Raw genomic sequence first — 18,077 nt, forward strand, 5'->3', positions numbered from 1 at the left:
AATAGAGTTTTTATAAAGTAACTATAACTATTGAAATAAGAACTATCTTGTTTTAAATCGAATATAGGAACCACAAAAAAAATTCCTAATGCATCAAGCTTTGATAGATATGGTCTGAATTATATAAGTTTTATAAATTTTAATCTTTAATTATTTTTTCAGGAATTTTCTTTCACAATATAATTGTTGTTGCTTTATTTCTTTAAAAACCTGAGTTCTACAATTTCAAAATTTACAATTGCTTTTTGATGTTCAAATTTTTAATGAAAAAATAACTTTCATTTTTAGCGTAGAAATAAAAGTATATTTTTGAAATTGTTCTCTTTTCTAATTTTTTGAATTTCATTATTTTTTCTGAATTCATTACCAAATGATGTTGCATCTATAGATATCAAAATTTATTAAAATTAATAAATTTTGTACAATATTATAAAGCACAAGTACTTGTACAATATTATAAAGCATGAGAACATTAAGTGCTGAGTGAAAAATTAATTAAATATTTTTAATTTATGAACTTGAAACATGTGTAAATAAATAAGAAACTGCAAGAATTATATTTTTTGTGCTACATAATTAACGATGGATATAAAAAATAAAAATAAATATTTATATTCAATTTATTAGTAGTAAACATTATTTTTTAAATATAAATTTATTAACTTATTTATTTTGCTGTTATTCAATTATTAATGTGACAGCGATCTTAAAAATATTTCAAATTTCAATTTTATGAAAAATATTTCGTATATTTAAATACTTCTGTTTAAACGGTGAAAGTTCCTGTCCTAAATTGAAAACTCCCTCTTAAAGTTAATATATATAGTTGCAATACGAAAACCTAGCTTTCTTTTTAATGACGAGAATTTGGAATTTTAAAGAATTTAATTAATTTCTAGAACATAAGGAAATTATGATCCTGTAACTTCGTATTTTAATGTGCAATATTTTATGGACAACATAAGGTTCAATTCAAAATTTTATACTGCTTATGATATAAAATTTAGGTAGGCATATCTTTAAAAGAGTATTTTGCTCATTCAAAATATCATTCTTATTTTAAAATTTAGTTGAGAAATAATTTTTATAGAATGTTTCAGGATAATTAGCATTTTTTATTGATTATGATTTAATTTCAAAAATTATATGGTTTAAACTTAAAAATTTATTTGTTATTGTAGATGTTGTTAATTAAGTTCCTTCAAATTAATCACATTTGAATAATTTTGACAAATCGTATGACTGAGAGTACTTTTATAGTTCATAAAGAACATAAGAGATGCACAATAAAACCATTAAATAATAAGATATTTTTTAAATGTCATGTTCTGAGCAAAATATTTTGCTTCCATTTTATCCATGCATATAATCAAAATTTCCCACGTCCCGATAAAATAAAAAATAACAACAGCACACTTATAATAAAATCAGAATTTATTTTCTTTGCACATTAAATTTACACAGTGTGGCCATTTTAGCAATCATAAACAGAACAAAAATAGCGATTCATATTTTCTTTATTAATAGAAATACTCAAATTGCATGATAATGGATGCTATTCTTCATTATATAAGCATTACTAAAGAAGAATAATTTTGATTTTTTAAATTTTAATAAGATCATTTTGTAAGCGATTTGATGGTAAAAGCAGATTTCTTCAATATTCTTGCCGATAGAGGAGCACAAATATAACTGTATCATTATCTATCTAATGATATTTCCAGAAGAAATATGAAGTAGATAATGTCTTTTGCAATTGTCGTTTTAGGCAAAACATTGTAATTAAAAGAATCTTTGAATCATACATAGATCACGTGAAATCACTATCTATCACTCAAATTGTTGAAGATGTCAGCAACCCTCAACGAACATCTTCAAGCAGATATTCAAATATTACAATGTATGTTTCACATTGTTATTAAGATTTCTGGTTATAGTTTAAGAGTCAACTCTAATTCAAAAGAATATCTTTCTTTAATTTAGAGAGGCTTTTCACTAAGGACATATACATCTCCCCAATTTAAATTTTTGTCTGGAAAACAAGCATAATCTTGGTATGTTGAGCTCATACCAAGAACTGACAAGGTTTTCGATTACAATAAAATGGCCGCACGTTGTGCATTAAAGTATATTCTCCGAAATGCAGTTTTTATTTTATTGTAAGAATTAATTTCACTAAATATTCACAAAGGGAAATGCTGAATGTATAATTAAAACAAAGATCTATAAATCATTTTAAACATTAAAGTTCGATTCGTTGTTCGATAACTTCTAGTTTCCATAAGAATACGTCGTAGATGCCGATTTTTCTGAAAGAAAACAAATAAAAAGTTATCAGTAATTTACATTTTTTCAGCAAACTCTTTATCTAAAACTTTCTAGATATTTATTTTTTCATCAGAATTGTTAACCATTCAGTAGTGAAGAAGTAAGAGTTACAGTTTTAATTGGAATTCGCTATTTTCTGTAAACGAGTTGGCGTAATGTCCCTGAATTATTTACAGTATATATACATAAAGAATTTATTATTTCTGAAATTTCGATTTCTGTAAAATCGTAGTTTTTTGTTCTTTAACCTTCTTTCTTTTTAAGTAGCTTCTGCCTACTTAATCTAATTGCAAATTGAATTAGATTTGTTATTATTAGAATGGTTGTCACTGTTTCGAAATATTTCTTTTAAATTTCATCATCAGCTGAAATTTTATTAAAATTTCATTAAAATAACATATTATTAATTAATATTTCATTATTAAATATAACATTTTATTAAAATTTCATTCATTTTAAATTTAATTATTCAAACATTTCTTTTGAAAAATGATGTCTGGAGGCTCCATGAATTAATATCTGCCGATAAGAAACCGATAGTAAAAACTTTTCACAATCATTTGTTTATTGTTAAGCAATTTTTAAAATTTTTTTTTATTTCAGCTTTATTTAGAGCTATTTTAAAGTAATATTATGACTTGCAATTAAAAAGCATATTTATTTTCAGTAATATAAAACTTGTTTTCCTTAAATAATATTCGCTAAATAAAAGATTTCTTGTGATTTTGTATTATTCTACTTAATTTCATAAAAAAAGCATAACATTTAAACGATATTTATTATTTTTCAAATTTGGTATGAAAATGAAAAATGTAAATTATTATTTGAATTTTATATCTCGTAAGAAAATTACGAGTATAAAAATTCACATAAACGTTATATGATTATCGGTATTCTAGCTTATACTGGATGATGTGTGACACAGTAAGTTTGTTTACTGTTAGTTGACCATTTAGATTAGTTTGACCATTTCTAAATAAACTCTTAAACGACCTAACCTATTAATAAAAGATTTTAAGTAATATTTTCACAATGTTGTTGGATATTCTGAATGTCACAAAATATTGTGAAGTTATCACATCACTATTGCCTAAAATTTGAGCAAATGCTGTACAGAGAATGTAAAGAATATATTAAAATAATTAGTGAAATAATAGTGTTGCACAATTTGTTGTTACGGGCTAGTATAAATAGAAACAATTTTTGGTATAAGTTGTATCGAAACAATTGAACAAGTGGTTAGAAAGGACTCCAACAAACTTTTAGTAAGCGACGTTGTATCAAAAATAAATAAATAAACAGATTTTAGAATGAAACACATAAACGGGAACATCATTTGGGAAGTCAAGTAATAATTGATGAATATAACGAAACGAATAAAAGATATTTCTGAGAAAACTACTGTTAACTGAGATGTGAATTGTGTTACAGAATATGTTTAGATGAAATTAATATACACACGGTGCAATTTTCCATACAAACTCGAAAATAGTTCCTGGTAGGAAGTTGGATATTTTAAATGGTAAAAAATTACTGTTATGCACCCATTTGCATTAATTAAATTATGTACGCGATATATGAATGATTCTATTTTGAAATTCATTCAAATTTCTTTGATTCAAATAACTAATGCCTAAAACTGATTCAAGACAAGCAATTCGTTCTAATAAAACATTTATCTTTTCACTAGTGTATCTCTATGAGAAATTAACTTGTTTTGTTATATCTGTCTTATCCATAAAGGTTTTCGGAGCAGTTTAGAATCACTCTGTATTTTCATTTTATTTCCGGCTTTTAATATGAGTTCGATTTTACCTGGGGCATAGTAGTCAAAAACTTTAGCTGTTCCAGGCTGAGGATTTTCCACTTCAACTATCTCTTCTACGTCGAAAGCAAATTGTTGAGCATCATTAGATATCTGAAAAAAAATGTAGACTTTCTTAGAAGAAATTGAATTAAAAATATGTTTATAATTAGGATAGGGAATTATTTTAACTGTACAACATCAAAATTGATAGACTATTGCATTTCAAATCATTAATTATTTTTTAATTATATTTTCCTTTTTTAAATATAATGCTTCGAATTAATTTTACTTGTAAAACGTAGAATTTTAAGAATTTGAAAAGTGAAAAGTAGGATTTAAAGAAAAAAAAAGAAGAATGATACTAGAGAAATTTCTGATTATTCAGCATTCAAATACCGTTCAAGGTCTATGGATCAAAGCAAAATTATATATAAAGTTTTTACTTACTTCTGTGAAGTAAATGTTAACTTGATTACCATCAACATCAGTCCTTAAGATTTCATTGTTCGGATCAGAAGTGAGCTGTAATAAATTTTCAGAAGTATTAAAATATAAAAACAATATACACTAAAGATGTCATTACTTGAAGCCTCAAACCACTTCTTATGTTGTTTAACATGCAACACTTTAAGGTTACAAGAATATAAGTAAGAGACGAAACTTAATTTTTTTTCGCATCTAATATGAGCTTTAAATCCTAATTTTTACAAAATGGAGAGCAAACTTCAGAAACACCCGTTGTTTGTTGCGAAAAATTTATATCTTTTACTGTTTTTCTAAAATTGGAATAACTGGTACCCTGGCAATTAGGCAATCACAAATCAAATCAATTCATGGACTATATGGCAATTAATTATATATCCTTCCTCTTTTACTAAATTATAGCAAAAATATTTCTAAAATGTTTTTGTCTTTAAACCCTTTGACGCGCGGTAGTATCACAGTGAAACCACCACTTTCTAAAAATTATTTCTAAATGCGCGGTGGTTTCTGATCGAAACCAAAGTCTATAAAATAATGTTCTAACTTTAATAATTGCCTGTAGATGTCAGTACACGAGTTTATACCCTCTTACGTATAAAAAAAGCGAATTTTTAATGCTTTCTCTCAATATTTTAAGTTTAATTTTTTTCATCAAGCAAAAAATAAACAAATTCAAAATGCCTTCATAAATTTGTTGTATGAAATCTGTCTACAACATTACATTTTTTTTTTCAAAACAAATCGCGAAAGTAAAGTTCTTTATACTTGAGCTCTTTTTAGGTGGTTTCAGAGACATACCACCGCGCACTTACGACATTAGATTCTTTACCACTTGAAGCGTGTTAGCGAAACCGATCTGTTTTCCTTCCCCTGATTCTCTTAGTCAAATGGCTGATAATATTTGGAAGTTTTGTGGGTGAGGAATTTATTTACATTAGAGTAAGGTTTATACGAATAGGATGATTGAAATTTTCACTTTTCAGTTGCGTTCTTCATGCATTAGAAAGCGACCATATTATGGGGATGTTAAATATATTTTCTAATATAGTATAATTTACTTAATTTTCAAATGGTTAATTTAAATATTATGTTTTTTAATAACTTGAATACAGTGTTGGTTGTATTTAAAGTCTAAATGCCAAGTAAAAAACCTGCCACTGTTAGCTTTGTTTGAGGATTACTTGTTATTAAAATTAATTATTTTTCATTTATAATTTCTTTTTCATGTTGTAAGATTGTATAAGCAGTTTTCATTGATAATATTGTATGTTTTAGTATTTCCATAAATTAATAATGAATAATTTTCTTACAAAACGAATTAAAAAGTAATTTTTTAGTCATAAGAAGAATATGTCGTAGGTGAGCGGTGGTACTCCAGTGACCCCCCCCCCCCTCGTAGTGAAGTCAGCTATACATTTTTTAAAGGTATTTTCTTTTTCCTTATACCCTAAACATGTAAATTAATTACATAATTTCTAAAAATTAAGAAAATTTATGCTTGTGCGCTTCAAAGGCTTAAAACCTGATATTCCGAAGATGGTACTTAGAAAATAATATATTTCTAAAATGTTCTTTATCATAATAAATACATTTACATCTTTATTAAACCTATATGTTCTTTTTATAGTTAAATAAAAAAATCATCCTTGTATGCAACTGAAGTTTCATCAGTGAAGGATATGAAAAGCTTTTGATATGATAGTAAGCAGAAATTCATTAAGAAAGCTGTCAAAGCATTAAATACAATTTAATTTCGTATTTAACCTTGAGATACTTTGGTTTGTTGGTAACGTTTCATCTTTAAGTGTAAACATCTTCTCCCCAATGAGATGCGAAAATCTTAAGAGTCGTAGATATGTTTTTACTATTCAATAACGGTTAAAAAATAAACCAACCGCAGTAAATAACATTTTTCTGGATTTTCAAAGCGGTTAATATCGCTTAAAAATTTAATTAGTTAAAAAATATGAAACATTTTGAAATTTTTTGTGTGATTCTTTTCTCCTCATTTCCTTTTGATATTTTAGGAATAAACAATTGGCCTGTCAAATATTTTGTTTATGAATAAAACTAAAAATCTAACTCGAAACTTACTTTTACTTCATAAGGCAAATATTTTAATGAATATTGTTGTACATTTTTTTTACCTGATTAAGACTGTCCTTTACTGCAACTGTTCCAGTAACCATTTTTATCTGGACGACACTCATTCCAGCCTTCTTTCCTTTCGGAGAGTAACTAAATGAATAAAAGTTAATTATCTTTGAAATCTTTCAATCTAACTTCTGATCCAAATTTTTTACAAATATTTGGCATTTTCTATATTTGAATTATAAAACATTTAAAATAATATGTTATATTTCTTTATTCTTCAAGGCTTCTTCCCTGCAAAAGCAATTAAAATTAACCAAATTTTTCATGTCATTGAGATGTATAAACATTTTTAGAAACTTCGCAGATATTTTTCATAATTGCTTTAATTTTATTTAAACACTTAATCTTGATCAAATTCAGAAATTTTTTGAATCTTTAGAAATCCTTTTTATACCTTTAGAAAGAAAATAAACATTTAAATTTTTTCGAACGCTTTCTCTGAATTTTTCCATCCTAATCTGTATTTTTTTGTCACGTTCATATACATATTAGCAAAATTCTGTTGAAATGAAAATATATTCTTTTCTAAGTATTAGAGCCTGCTTTTACATTTTAAATTTAAAAAAAAAAACAAGTAAAAATAAAAACAAAAATGATTTATATCTAGCTATATAATCTATAAAATTTACTAATTTCATTTTTTATTGTGATTTATGTGAATATGTCTTAAATATAAAATAAATTTTTATAGCTTAGGTATCTTAAAAATTTTTTTTAATGATTAATCATTTTTAATTATTTTTATATTTCATTAAAAGAGAAAAAATTCTATCAATTATTACAGATGCTTTTCATTTTACACAGTTTTAGAAAATTTGTATATTTACGGAAGGGGAAATATATAAAAGAATATGAAATATCACCTTAAGAAAATTATTTGCTGCTTTTATCATGCACTTACTTCAAAACTAATTACATGATAAAATTACTTTTCATGTAATTATGATTACTTTACATGATAATTATATTTTAACGTACTTATTAAGCTTTTTAAAAATTTGGTTAAGATATTACAAAATATGTATTTACTCAATTTTAATAATTTGAACACTATTTTAAAAACCTATTATACTATGAGAATTAAAAAAAAAGTTTTTAAAAACTATTTTTATTACTATACTAAGTAGTAGAAATTCAATTACTTTCAACTATTAATTTTTACTGTATTTTTACAAATTCTAAGTAATCTTTCATTTAAAATTTTCTCGAGCTTCACTAACATGTGGCGTAGTCCGTAAGGAAATTTTTCATTAAGTTAATTGGCCAATTTTTAAATAGTAATCTCTTAATATTAAAAAAATGCATTTCAATCGGGAACATACAAATATAATTTTTTTAAAACATATCACTACAGAAAATGAATAAAAAATCAATTACAAAATTCTATCTTTAAAAGCATGAAGCAAATTAAATAAAAGTACAGAAAAATGTAGCTTAATTGCGAGAGAATGTTCAAACACTGAAGGCCACATTGAACTGGATAATATTTGAAAGGATAGTATTTTTTTTTATTAGCCATGTATTTCAAACCTAACATTGCAGCATTAGAAATATAAAAAAGTTCTTAAATATTCTGTTTTACTGGATGAGAAAACTGACGATAGCTATTCGCTATCCTATCCTAAATGCATAAACTCTCTTAAGAGTAAAATCGGTATTACAGTTGGATGACTAAAGTTATTCTATTTATTAATTTGTCAGTGAAGGGAAAATGACTTTTTTTTTATATTTCCAATAAAATGTAATCCCAAAAAGTTATATCATTGCTTCTTGATGGCCATGACGAAGATTATAATTGCGATCTCCTTGGAGACCAATATAATAGAATCTACCAGTTAATAAATAAATCTAGGAAAAAATTTTCTTGAAAAGTAAGTTTTTGATGAAAAGAAACGGGTTAAATCTTTCCAATAGGGTAAAGCTATTGGTATTTTAAAACATTCCGATCACAATCAATGGAATGATAGAGTTATTAATTGGTTAAGAGTGCATATTTCTTCTAAGTTTCTTCTCCTTTATTATTAATTGTTTGAATCAAATTATAATAAAGAATATTTACCTTACTGCACCAGAAATTCTCCTCTGCTTGCAATCCGAACTTGTACATTCTCCTAATATTTTAAGATTGAACAAGTTCTTATCTGGTGGAGAAAGTGTGTTGTATCGTAGTGAAGTCTAGACAAAAGATAAAATTTATATAAACGACGACACTGGTAAAATGATATATTGATAGTCATTACTTAATTTGTTAAAATTTAGAACAAGGAACTTAAAAAAGTAAATTTAAATTAAGATGAGTGAGTTAGTTAACCGAAGGAATACGTATTCAGAAAAAATAAATGAAAGAAGAGGAAAATATGAAAACATAAAGAATGAAAATTCTTAAAAGAAAATTTTTTATATAAAAGAGAAGAGATATACATTCCTTTAAAAGAAGATTAAAATTTCAAGTTTAGAAATATGTGATAGAAATTGTGTGTTGGCACTAATTAAATATGTATCATTGTATTTGTGAAATATGCATTGAAAGGTAGATGAATGCAAGAAAACACTTTCTCTGGAGGATCAAAAATAAAACTGCTAGCTGAAGCTCGGCCATGAATGTTAATTTTAGCACATTGTTTTATATTCCATTGCAATTATTATTTATAAATAGCACTTATGTAATAATATGCAATCATTCATATATAGCACAATATTTATTATGTAATCTGTTATATCAATTTAAACACTCATACTAATCCCCGAAACAGCTTAAAAACGTTCCAACTCATAATTTGTATCTCGCTTTTTTTGTTGCAAGGATGGAACAAGTTTTTTCCTTGGCATCTTAAAATATGCTCGCAGCAAAGAAATTTTGCTGATGCCACAGCTGCTGGAGGTACTTAATCATCTGTTCTTAAAGAGTTTGCTGTCAGAAGTGATATTGTTATGAATAGATTGTGCCATATTAAGCATTTGCTTTCATTCCTTCTGAAGAATAGTTAAATTTTAGATTCTTTAGAAAGTTTATCGTTTTTTTTTTTAACAGGCATATATTGTTCAGCACATTTGTTTTAGTCAATAAACGTCTTATCCTCCAATTTCTATTTGAATCACATTTAAGCTGTATAATTAATTTGAATTATTAAGCCTGTTCAATAAATTTAATTCAAGTATTTTATTCCTCTAAACTATTTTGTAGTAAAAATATCGGTTCAATTTTGATCCGCTTTCTTCTATATATATCCTGAATGAATCTTGAGCTAATGTTTTAAGTACGAAGTCTCTATTAAACGCAATTTATACAAGAATTAATATAAAATGCTACTAAAATAAGTTTTCTGAATGATTTTTAATGTAAATGGTGAGGTTGAAAATGTTTATTATAGCAAATGTTAAATATTGTTAAATGTTTACACCATGACCTTCTCAACTACTTTTCAATTATTATCAAGTTAAAATTCTCGATAATATTTAAGAACGCATTAAAATGTTTATCAAGTTATGAAACAGTGTAAAATGATTTTTTTTCCTGTTATATTGCTCAAAATCAGATATTATTACACTCTGGTAAAATTTTTAAAAATTACAGATTCCTTAATTTTTTTAAAAAAAATTATATTATAAATTTATACGAATACTTTTGGAAAGTTCATCTATTTACTTGAAGAAGTCCACAGCCCGACCCGGTTGCTTGTATTTTCAGTTCACTTGGTATTTGAGAAATCTTGTTTCTTTGCACCAAGAGTTTGTTGTCTTCTGAGATTTTAACCTGTTCGTTTAGGCCACCACTAATAGAAACAGTAATATCTACTGGATCTTTGTAGACAATCTTTGCAAATTTGCTTAAAGCATCTAAGCCAACACATGTGTCCTGTAACAATAAAAAAGCAAGATTTCTAACAAATTTCTTTAAAAAATGATATTTAGCAAGCTGAATAATAGCAAGAAAAATGATTTAAAATAATAATTATTATTAAAAAACGGTTTGAAAAATTAGAAATAAATTGATGAATTTTTACATAACTAATCTTGATTAGTTTAACCTTTAATTTGTCTTTTAGATCCAATGTTTATAACTATATAATGTTATTAATTGTTTTGAAATGAGACCATTCCTTATATACATGAAAAGGTGTAATACTGAAAGTTAAACATATTGACATCGGAAATCAGAGGATGAACCATAACATAGTTTAATTTATAATCCGCATCTATCAATGTATCAAGAGAGCAGTAGGTTTGGAAGAAAGAATATAGATGTTTTTGAGAACGGAAGGTGCTTTTCGTGCCCCGAAAACTTTTTTTTTATAAATTGCACATTTAAAAAGGCAGTTGTTATTGAAAAAGTAAGAAAAGGATTAAAACATAACATCGTTCCCTATTCCCATTTGCTTTCACTCAGGAACTGCCAGTTGGAGGATTAAACATAATTTTTATGTAATATATTTGCGCAGGAATAATTCCTGCAATATTCTTTTGTCCTAAATTTATGCGCTGTAGCTTTTGATTCATTAACAATCCGTCAAGATTGGAAATCAATCATATAAATGAGTTCAAATTATCCAATTTTTCAGAAGATATAACTTTATTATTAGAATTTCATTTGTTTTTAAATTGTATAAGAATCCGTGAAGAGACTAACTCATTTCTTAAGTCATAAACGAGGATCGGGATTATATTTATGTGATATGGTGGGTTGTTTCGGAATTTTTTCCCCAACTTCATCCATAGGAGGCCATGTTCATTTCAGTATTTGACTAGAATAATATAATAGAAACAATGTCGATTATTTTTATTTTTATCGAACACAACTTATTAGGTGTATTTTAAACGGACTTTGAACAGCATATATTTTTTCAATCTCCGAAGTCCCAATATCTAAAATGGAAAGAAAATTATTTGAATATCTTTGGATAACCACTGCATAACTCATAAACAGATTTCTAATTCCTTGTTTCAGAATATTTATAACAAAGTGTCGCTTCAAAACGTGTTAAGAGCTGTATCTTAGAGACATGATTTTTCAAATATAAGCAAGTAATCTATAAGAATAAAAGTATTAGTCGTTTGTAAAGATAATACATTGTTGTGATAATCATTGTAGAATAAATATTTACAAATTTCAAGGTGAGTAAAGAATTTTCACTCTTCGCCAAGCCCAAAAGGTTTTATCGAAATTCTTTTTAATATTACGAGTGAAATTATAGCATTTATCGGTTACTACGATGATTTACAATAAGCTATAGAAATTAATGACCTTAACAAAAAATTGCTTTAATTTCAAAACATGGAGATTTTCAAATTATACCTGTGTTGAATAGAATCCACCTGAAGGATTCAGATTTGTTGATAAATAACGGACAATAGGAAGAACAGTAGACTTGCTGTTACCCAGCTGAAGGTTAGCCAGAACAGCATATGCATTTGTCTCAACATCAAGAGGTTTTGATCCATTAGGATTATGGTAACTTACTAGACCACCTTAAAAGCAATAAAAATAGCAGCAGTTAATGTAAGATTAATGATAATAAAATTCAATTTTTTTAGATTAATTGTGTTTCAATTAATGAATTTCTTGTTATATTATTATGTAGTATGGTTATAAATATTTTTTGCAATATTTAATTCACAAATTATTTTTAAATGTAATTATAAATAGTTCAAAAATTCTGTTCATCACGATGACTCAAATTAGCTAGAAAAATAATTATATTTATAACTAGTTGATAAACAATTATTAAATGTTTATAATTAGGAAATTAATTGACATTTAATTTTAGCAGTATTAAAAACATTTTTCGGCTTAAAATAAGAAACGTGTTTAAGGCCTAAATCAAATAGATTTCAAAATAGTGATTCCCTTAATGATTTTTAGATTAAAAATTGCAAAACGTGACTCTGTGAACTGAATTTTCTAAGGAACTTCGTTTGAAACAAGGCCAAATGGTAAATAATAAGACATTTGCTTATCATCCCATAAATATCTGACCGGCTTCGATTCAATTCTGATTTAGTAACATTCTACTTCTTACTTAATGTAAAGATTATAATTAATTCGCTAGATTAACGTGCCATTTTAATGCAACAAAAAGTCAATGAATATGGACGTTTTAATTTTCAGCCATGATAAAATGGAGAAAGCATTTTAATTGGTTTTAAACTACATACAGATTAAACTTCATCAGAATCCACTCATTTATGCATATGATCAAAAATATAAAATCGCAATTTGCTTCTTTGTCAAAATAATATATATATATATATATTAGCATAAAACAAACTTTTAAGGTTAATTAAATATATTTATATAATATTTTTCAAGTGTACTATAGTTGAGATTTTGGTAAAAAAATAATCTGGAATTTCTGAAACGGTAGTAAAATCCTAAAAACATATCTACAGCTGGAAACTTCTGTACATATTTCTATTTTTGTTTCTGAAAAATTTCAAAAATAATTTGGTTAATCTGATTAAAGCGATTATTAATATGATAGATTAATAACATCAATCCAAATAGAAAACTTTTATAAACCATCTTATTTATAATAACCGATAAAGTGATTAATCTATTTATTCCATTGATCGATAACTGTTATATGCGTTTAATCCCATTAACCAAAAAAGAAAAGTTTTTTATAAAAAAAAGAAAAAAACCTTATTAATATGAATTGAAGAGGCAGGGGTAATAAATTTATTGTATGATCGATTATTGTTATAACTGATTAATCACATCCATTGTGACAGAAATGTACTTATAAAATAACTCATTAATAAAAAGTGGCAAAAACGATTAATTGATTTATCATATTGACCATTTATTATTATAATATAGTTCTCACAGTGACCTCTTCAAATGCGTTACAAACATAGGATAACTTTACATTACAAAACTGAAATATATTTTTGAGATTAGATTTGAAATTGATTGGTAATTTAAGAGTAATAATTTTCTGATTTAACAGAAACATATTCTAAAAGCTGTAATTTAACATATTAAAGGTGGAAAATATCATAAGAAACTGTCACTTTTACCATTTTTATCAGCAAAAGGTTTAATGTCATTAAGCAATTTTTTCGCAGCTTTCTTCTGACCACCGAGAGCTTCTGCGTAAGTATACAAAAAAGTTTCATATGGAGTCGTAGGAGGATTGCTACTGAGACAAGACATGGCGTTTCTAATGACAGTTTCATTCCTGTAGTTAGAAATCAGAAGAGAGGCAAGAACGTAGGCTGTTATAGTTCCATTCTTTTTGTCGGTTTCTAATCCTCCCTAGAATTGAAACTTATGTAATACTTCAAAAGATATTTGATATCCTCAAGATCACTCATCTTATATTTGAAATTGAGCGTGGAAACATAAAAGTACCAGGAAATATTTTCTTATAACTTACTTTTACTTTACGTAAAAATTAGACAATAAAACCAATTCTATATTTAAATTCTCCGTCGAATAAAGCTTTGCATTCTGATAAAAAGCATAATGCGATGTTAAAATATGATGGCTATTTCATGTAATATATTTAGTTTAAGAGTAGCTGAAAATTTACTTTGGAATATATTTTCTAACTATATAAATTATTAACTTCAACGTTAGTAATTTTCTCTCTTGTCAATCAAATTATTTTTTAAAAAAATATTTGGGAATTAAGATCCTTAAAACCAAATTTATTAAATACATAATTTTATTTAGAAATTCTTTGTTTGCCCAGTGTTATATAAAACTTGTGTCTGGACTTAAAATATTCAAAAGATCTGGATTATTGTTATGGAATTGCGGATTAAAATTAAGAAGAAGAAGAAAAAATTTAATAGGAAGAATATCTCAGGAAGTTTTTCATATCAATAGATTTCGATGCATGCCTTTCTTGTAGTAAACACATATCTAAACAATAATTAATTTTTCGGTAAGTGAGTATGTGAGACAATATTAGAGAAATTCATAGATGATACATTTCTTCAACTCATCCATTGTATTATTTTTTGTTTATTCATAAATAATTTAATAAATTAAAAACAATTCTAGTAGAGTCAAATCCAGAGAGCTTGACTACCAGGTAATTTGCCTTCTTCTTCCATACCAACTTCCAGGAAATGCCATATTAAAAAAAGGCGATAGTATTTCCTTGATAGTGTGACGGAATAGCATCCTGCTGGAGCAAGAAATTCTGTTCTTACGATGGAATAATGATGTTTTCCACCATACAGAATAAACCCACACTTTTCGCACGTTGTGCCAATAAAAATGGGCCAATGATGCTTGGCATTTCATGGAAGTTGGAGTGGAAGAGAGTACCTAGTTCTGAGGGTACCAGATCTCCAGATCTGACACCTTTAGACTATTTTATGGCTGAATGACTATATTGTGGCTTTGTATTTGTAGTTGATTTGCAGAAAAATTTCATTGAAGCAGTCCGTCGAATAACGTCTGATATGCAACGAAGCACTTGGAGAGAACTTGATTACCATTTAAACATTTGCTGCGTTGCAAAAAGTGCTCATTTCAAAATTTATTAATATTAAAACTTGATGAGAAATTCTTACTATTTAAATAGCTCTTTTAACCCTAAGGATGGATCCACAAAGAAGAAAAAAATAACAAATCTAATAATAACCCATAACTTTCGGATACTTTCAATCTCGACGCCCTTAGATATAAATTTAAAAGTATCTCTACTAAAGACTTAAAATATTTTAGAAACTTAAGTATTTAATAATAAAAGTATCTCACTTTAAGTTTAAAAATTGAATTTAACACAGATAATCCGTTTGCATAACTTACTTGTATACCAGAGTCAATAATTTGTCCAACATTTGGAAAACAACCATCTATTTGTTGTCTGGATGTTATCCAGTTTTGTGTATCATTGAATATTCTGTCATCAATGGTGATGTATCTCTTTGCTTGGTAGAAAGAACGAAGGACGAAAGCCGTCAAGAACATGCTGCCTTCTTTATCGCTGTTCCCAAAAGCACTGAAGGATCCATCATAACGTTGAAAGGTCAATTCCCTTTGATAACCTAAACATATGTTTAAACTCTTGAATAAATTTCCATATTAATTAATAATACTTTTTTTTATATTTCCCCAACGTTATAAAGTTTCATTTAATATAAATTGTATTTTAAAGTTCTGATTTTTATTTGTTTAAATTAAAACAACTGTTATTAGCAGCATCAAATTTTTAATTTTCATATGTTTTTATTTTTTCATCTTTGATTTTCTTCTTTTTTGTCCTTTTTTCTTTACATACCAGATTAATAATAATATATCAAAATATTACGATAACGGAATGTTTTGGAGTCTGGTTTTATTATATGATAAAAATGAAACATTTCAGAAGTTTATAATAAATATCACCACAATAAAACCTGCCAGTTTAAAATGCATTTTAAGCATTGCAGATGCTTTTAATCGAAAATCTGAATACTGATGCCAATAATAGTTATATAATAAATTGAAGTTTTAAAAGGAAGAGGTCCAATACTTTTGAAAAGATCAAGACCTTTAATTTTGATTTATTTTTCATTTATTCTTCTGTTTCGATTTCCTAAATTGCTATTTAGCTTAATCTAATTTTTTTTATAAAAAATATAACTTATTTTGGAATTTCTATCTCTGTATCGAAGAGAAATCACAATAATAAATTTTAATAAAACAAAATAAAATTGCATTATTTTGACTATAAAATCTGAATAATGGGTGATAATAATAAACCTGATATAAATGCAATCATCTTAGCGAAAGAACTGATATTTGCTAATAATTCTCAAAAATACTTATTAGAAGAATTATTTGGGGGAATTATTGTCCATAATAGATTATTTGGAAGAATTACTGTCCTTAATAGACACTTGTAAAATTACTATTATATATATATTTCTTACTACACTTTATCAGACGAGTGAAAATGATAAGCCGTAGTAGTTTTCTCCCTGAATGCTATTTCTTAAAAATCAATGTTTAGTTCTGAAATCTGATGTTGATTGATTCTACATTGTTAATATTGTTGATTTACATTGTTAAATTAACATAAGTATTTATTGAGAAAATTAACAGTACGATAATTATTAATTATTAGTTTGTAGAGTCAATATTAAAATGGATTACATACCTAGGTTGAGATTTTTAATAGCACTGGATTTGATGCTGTCCGTCAATTTCCCGATATCTGTTAGATAATCCAGCACGAGATAGTTTGGAGTGAATTTTACCATATTCTGTTCGCCACATCCAGTTGGGAGGGAGACAAGATTGTTCAAATTTTGTATAGCAGGGCCCATGATGTTCCCTATGAAATAAATTTATAATAATTCAGATAAAACTAATCAATATTATATATGAACTTTGAACTTCAATAATGGCGAAATATGATATAAATTCTAAAGTAAAGAAAAAATCTTTTTTTTTTTACAAACATATAATTTTTCTGTTTCACTTTTCAACTTTAAATAAGAAAACTGTTATATTAAATAAAAATTCAGTAAAATTACTGTCTGTTGCTAGATCTATAATACAGAAAGAAATGTTTGACCATAAATCCTATTAATGAGCTTTATAAAATTATAAAATAGTAGTTGAACTTAATAACTTTTATGTTGACCTTATAATGTTATAGTAGCTATTAAAATTCTTAAATAATTTTTTTACATTATTAATTTTAGATAAATAAATAAATTGTTGTGATATACATGAATGGAATCATAAACTATTTCCTTTTAAAGCAAAAGGAGGTGAATGAATTATTTTAAATTGTTGTATTAATTTATATACTAAGAATATATTAGTTATTTTATGTAAGGCGATAATATTAGAGACTCTTTATTTAGATTATAATAAAGTGGCTTTTGCATTATTCTTGAAAATATAACAATTCAGGCAGCATTTTTTCTTTAAGAACATAAGTTATTGTTTTTAAAAATATACATATTTGTCATCAAAAACGTGCACATGTAATGGCCATGTAAAGACCAAAAGTATAATTTTCATTAACATATAATAAAGCATTAAGCTGGAAAAAATATATTTTTATAACATTTTATTAATATCTGTTTTTATAACACATAACGGGCTATAAAACTAAAGTTAAATTTTAAAGCTACGCTTCGTGTTATAAGTTTTATTTTATTCTTAGTATTTATCTTACAAAAGACATTTTGAGAATTTTTTTATAAATTAAAATATTTTTTGTTTTGAGAGTAACAGCCCATTTAAAGACACCGGTTGTCTCAAAAATGATAGATATATCTTGAAAACCAATATGAAAAAAGACGGAATGCATAGAAATATGCGCTTGGTGAAACAATCAGAGATATTCAATTA

General features: G+C 26.1%; 1 protein-coding gene across 1 annotated transcript in view; it reads right to left on the bottom strand.

Moving 5' to 3' along the window:
• Positions 1-1,442: 1,442 nt before the first annotated feature.
• LOC129962274 (murinoglobulin-1-like) overlaps positions 1,443-18,077 on the bottom strand; it is a 60,554-nt gene continuing 43,919 nt past the window's right edge. The window contains exons 25-34 of the mRNA XM_056076020.1: positions 16,870-17,046; positions 15,537-15,775; positions 13,790-14,027; positions 12,066-12,238; positions 10,419-10,628; positions 8,832-8,947; positions 6,766-6,856; positions 4,583-4,657; positions 4,144-4,246; positions 1,443-2,309 (exon numbers count right to left, since the gene is read on the bottom strand). Of these exons, the coding sequence (XP_055931995.1) occupies positions 2,272-2,309; positions 4,144-4,246; positions 4,583-4,657; positions 6,766-6,856; positions 8,832-8,947; positions 10,419-10,628; positions 12,066-12,238; positions 13,790-14,027; positions 15,537-15,775; positions 16,870-17,046 (1,460 nt within the window). The 3' untranslated portion in view covers positions 1,443-2,271. The remainder of the gene's footprint in view (positions 2,310-4,143; positions 4,247-4,582; positions 4,658-6,765; positions 6,857-8,831; positions 8,948-10,418; positions 10,629-12,065; positions 12,239-13,789; positions 14,028-15,536; positions 15,776-16,869; positions 17,047-18,077) is intronic.

The sequence above is a fragment of the Argiope bruennichi genome, chromosome 2 (assembly GCF_947563725.1).
Source record: "Argiope bruennichi chromosome 2, qqArgBrue1.1, whole genome shotgun sequence".
NCBI classification, from domain to species: domain Eukaryota; kingdom Metazoa; phylum Arthropoda; class Arachnida; order Araneae; family Araneidae; genus Argiope; species Argiope bruennichi.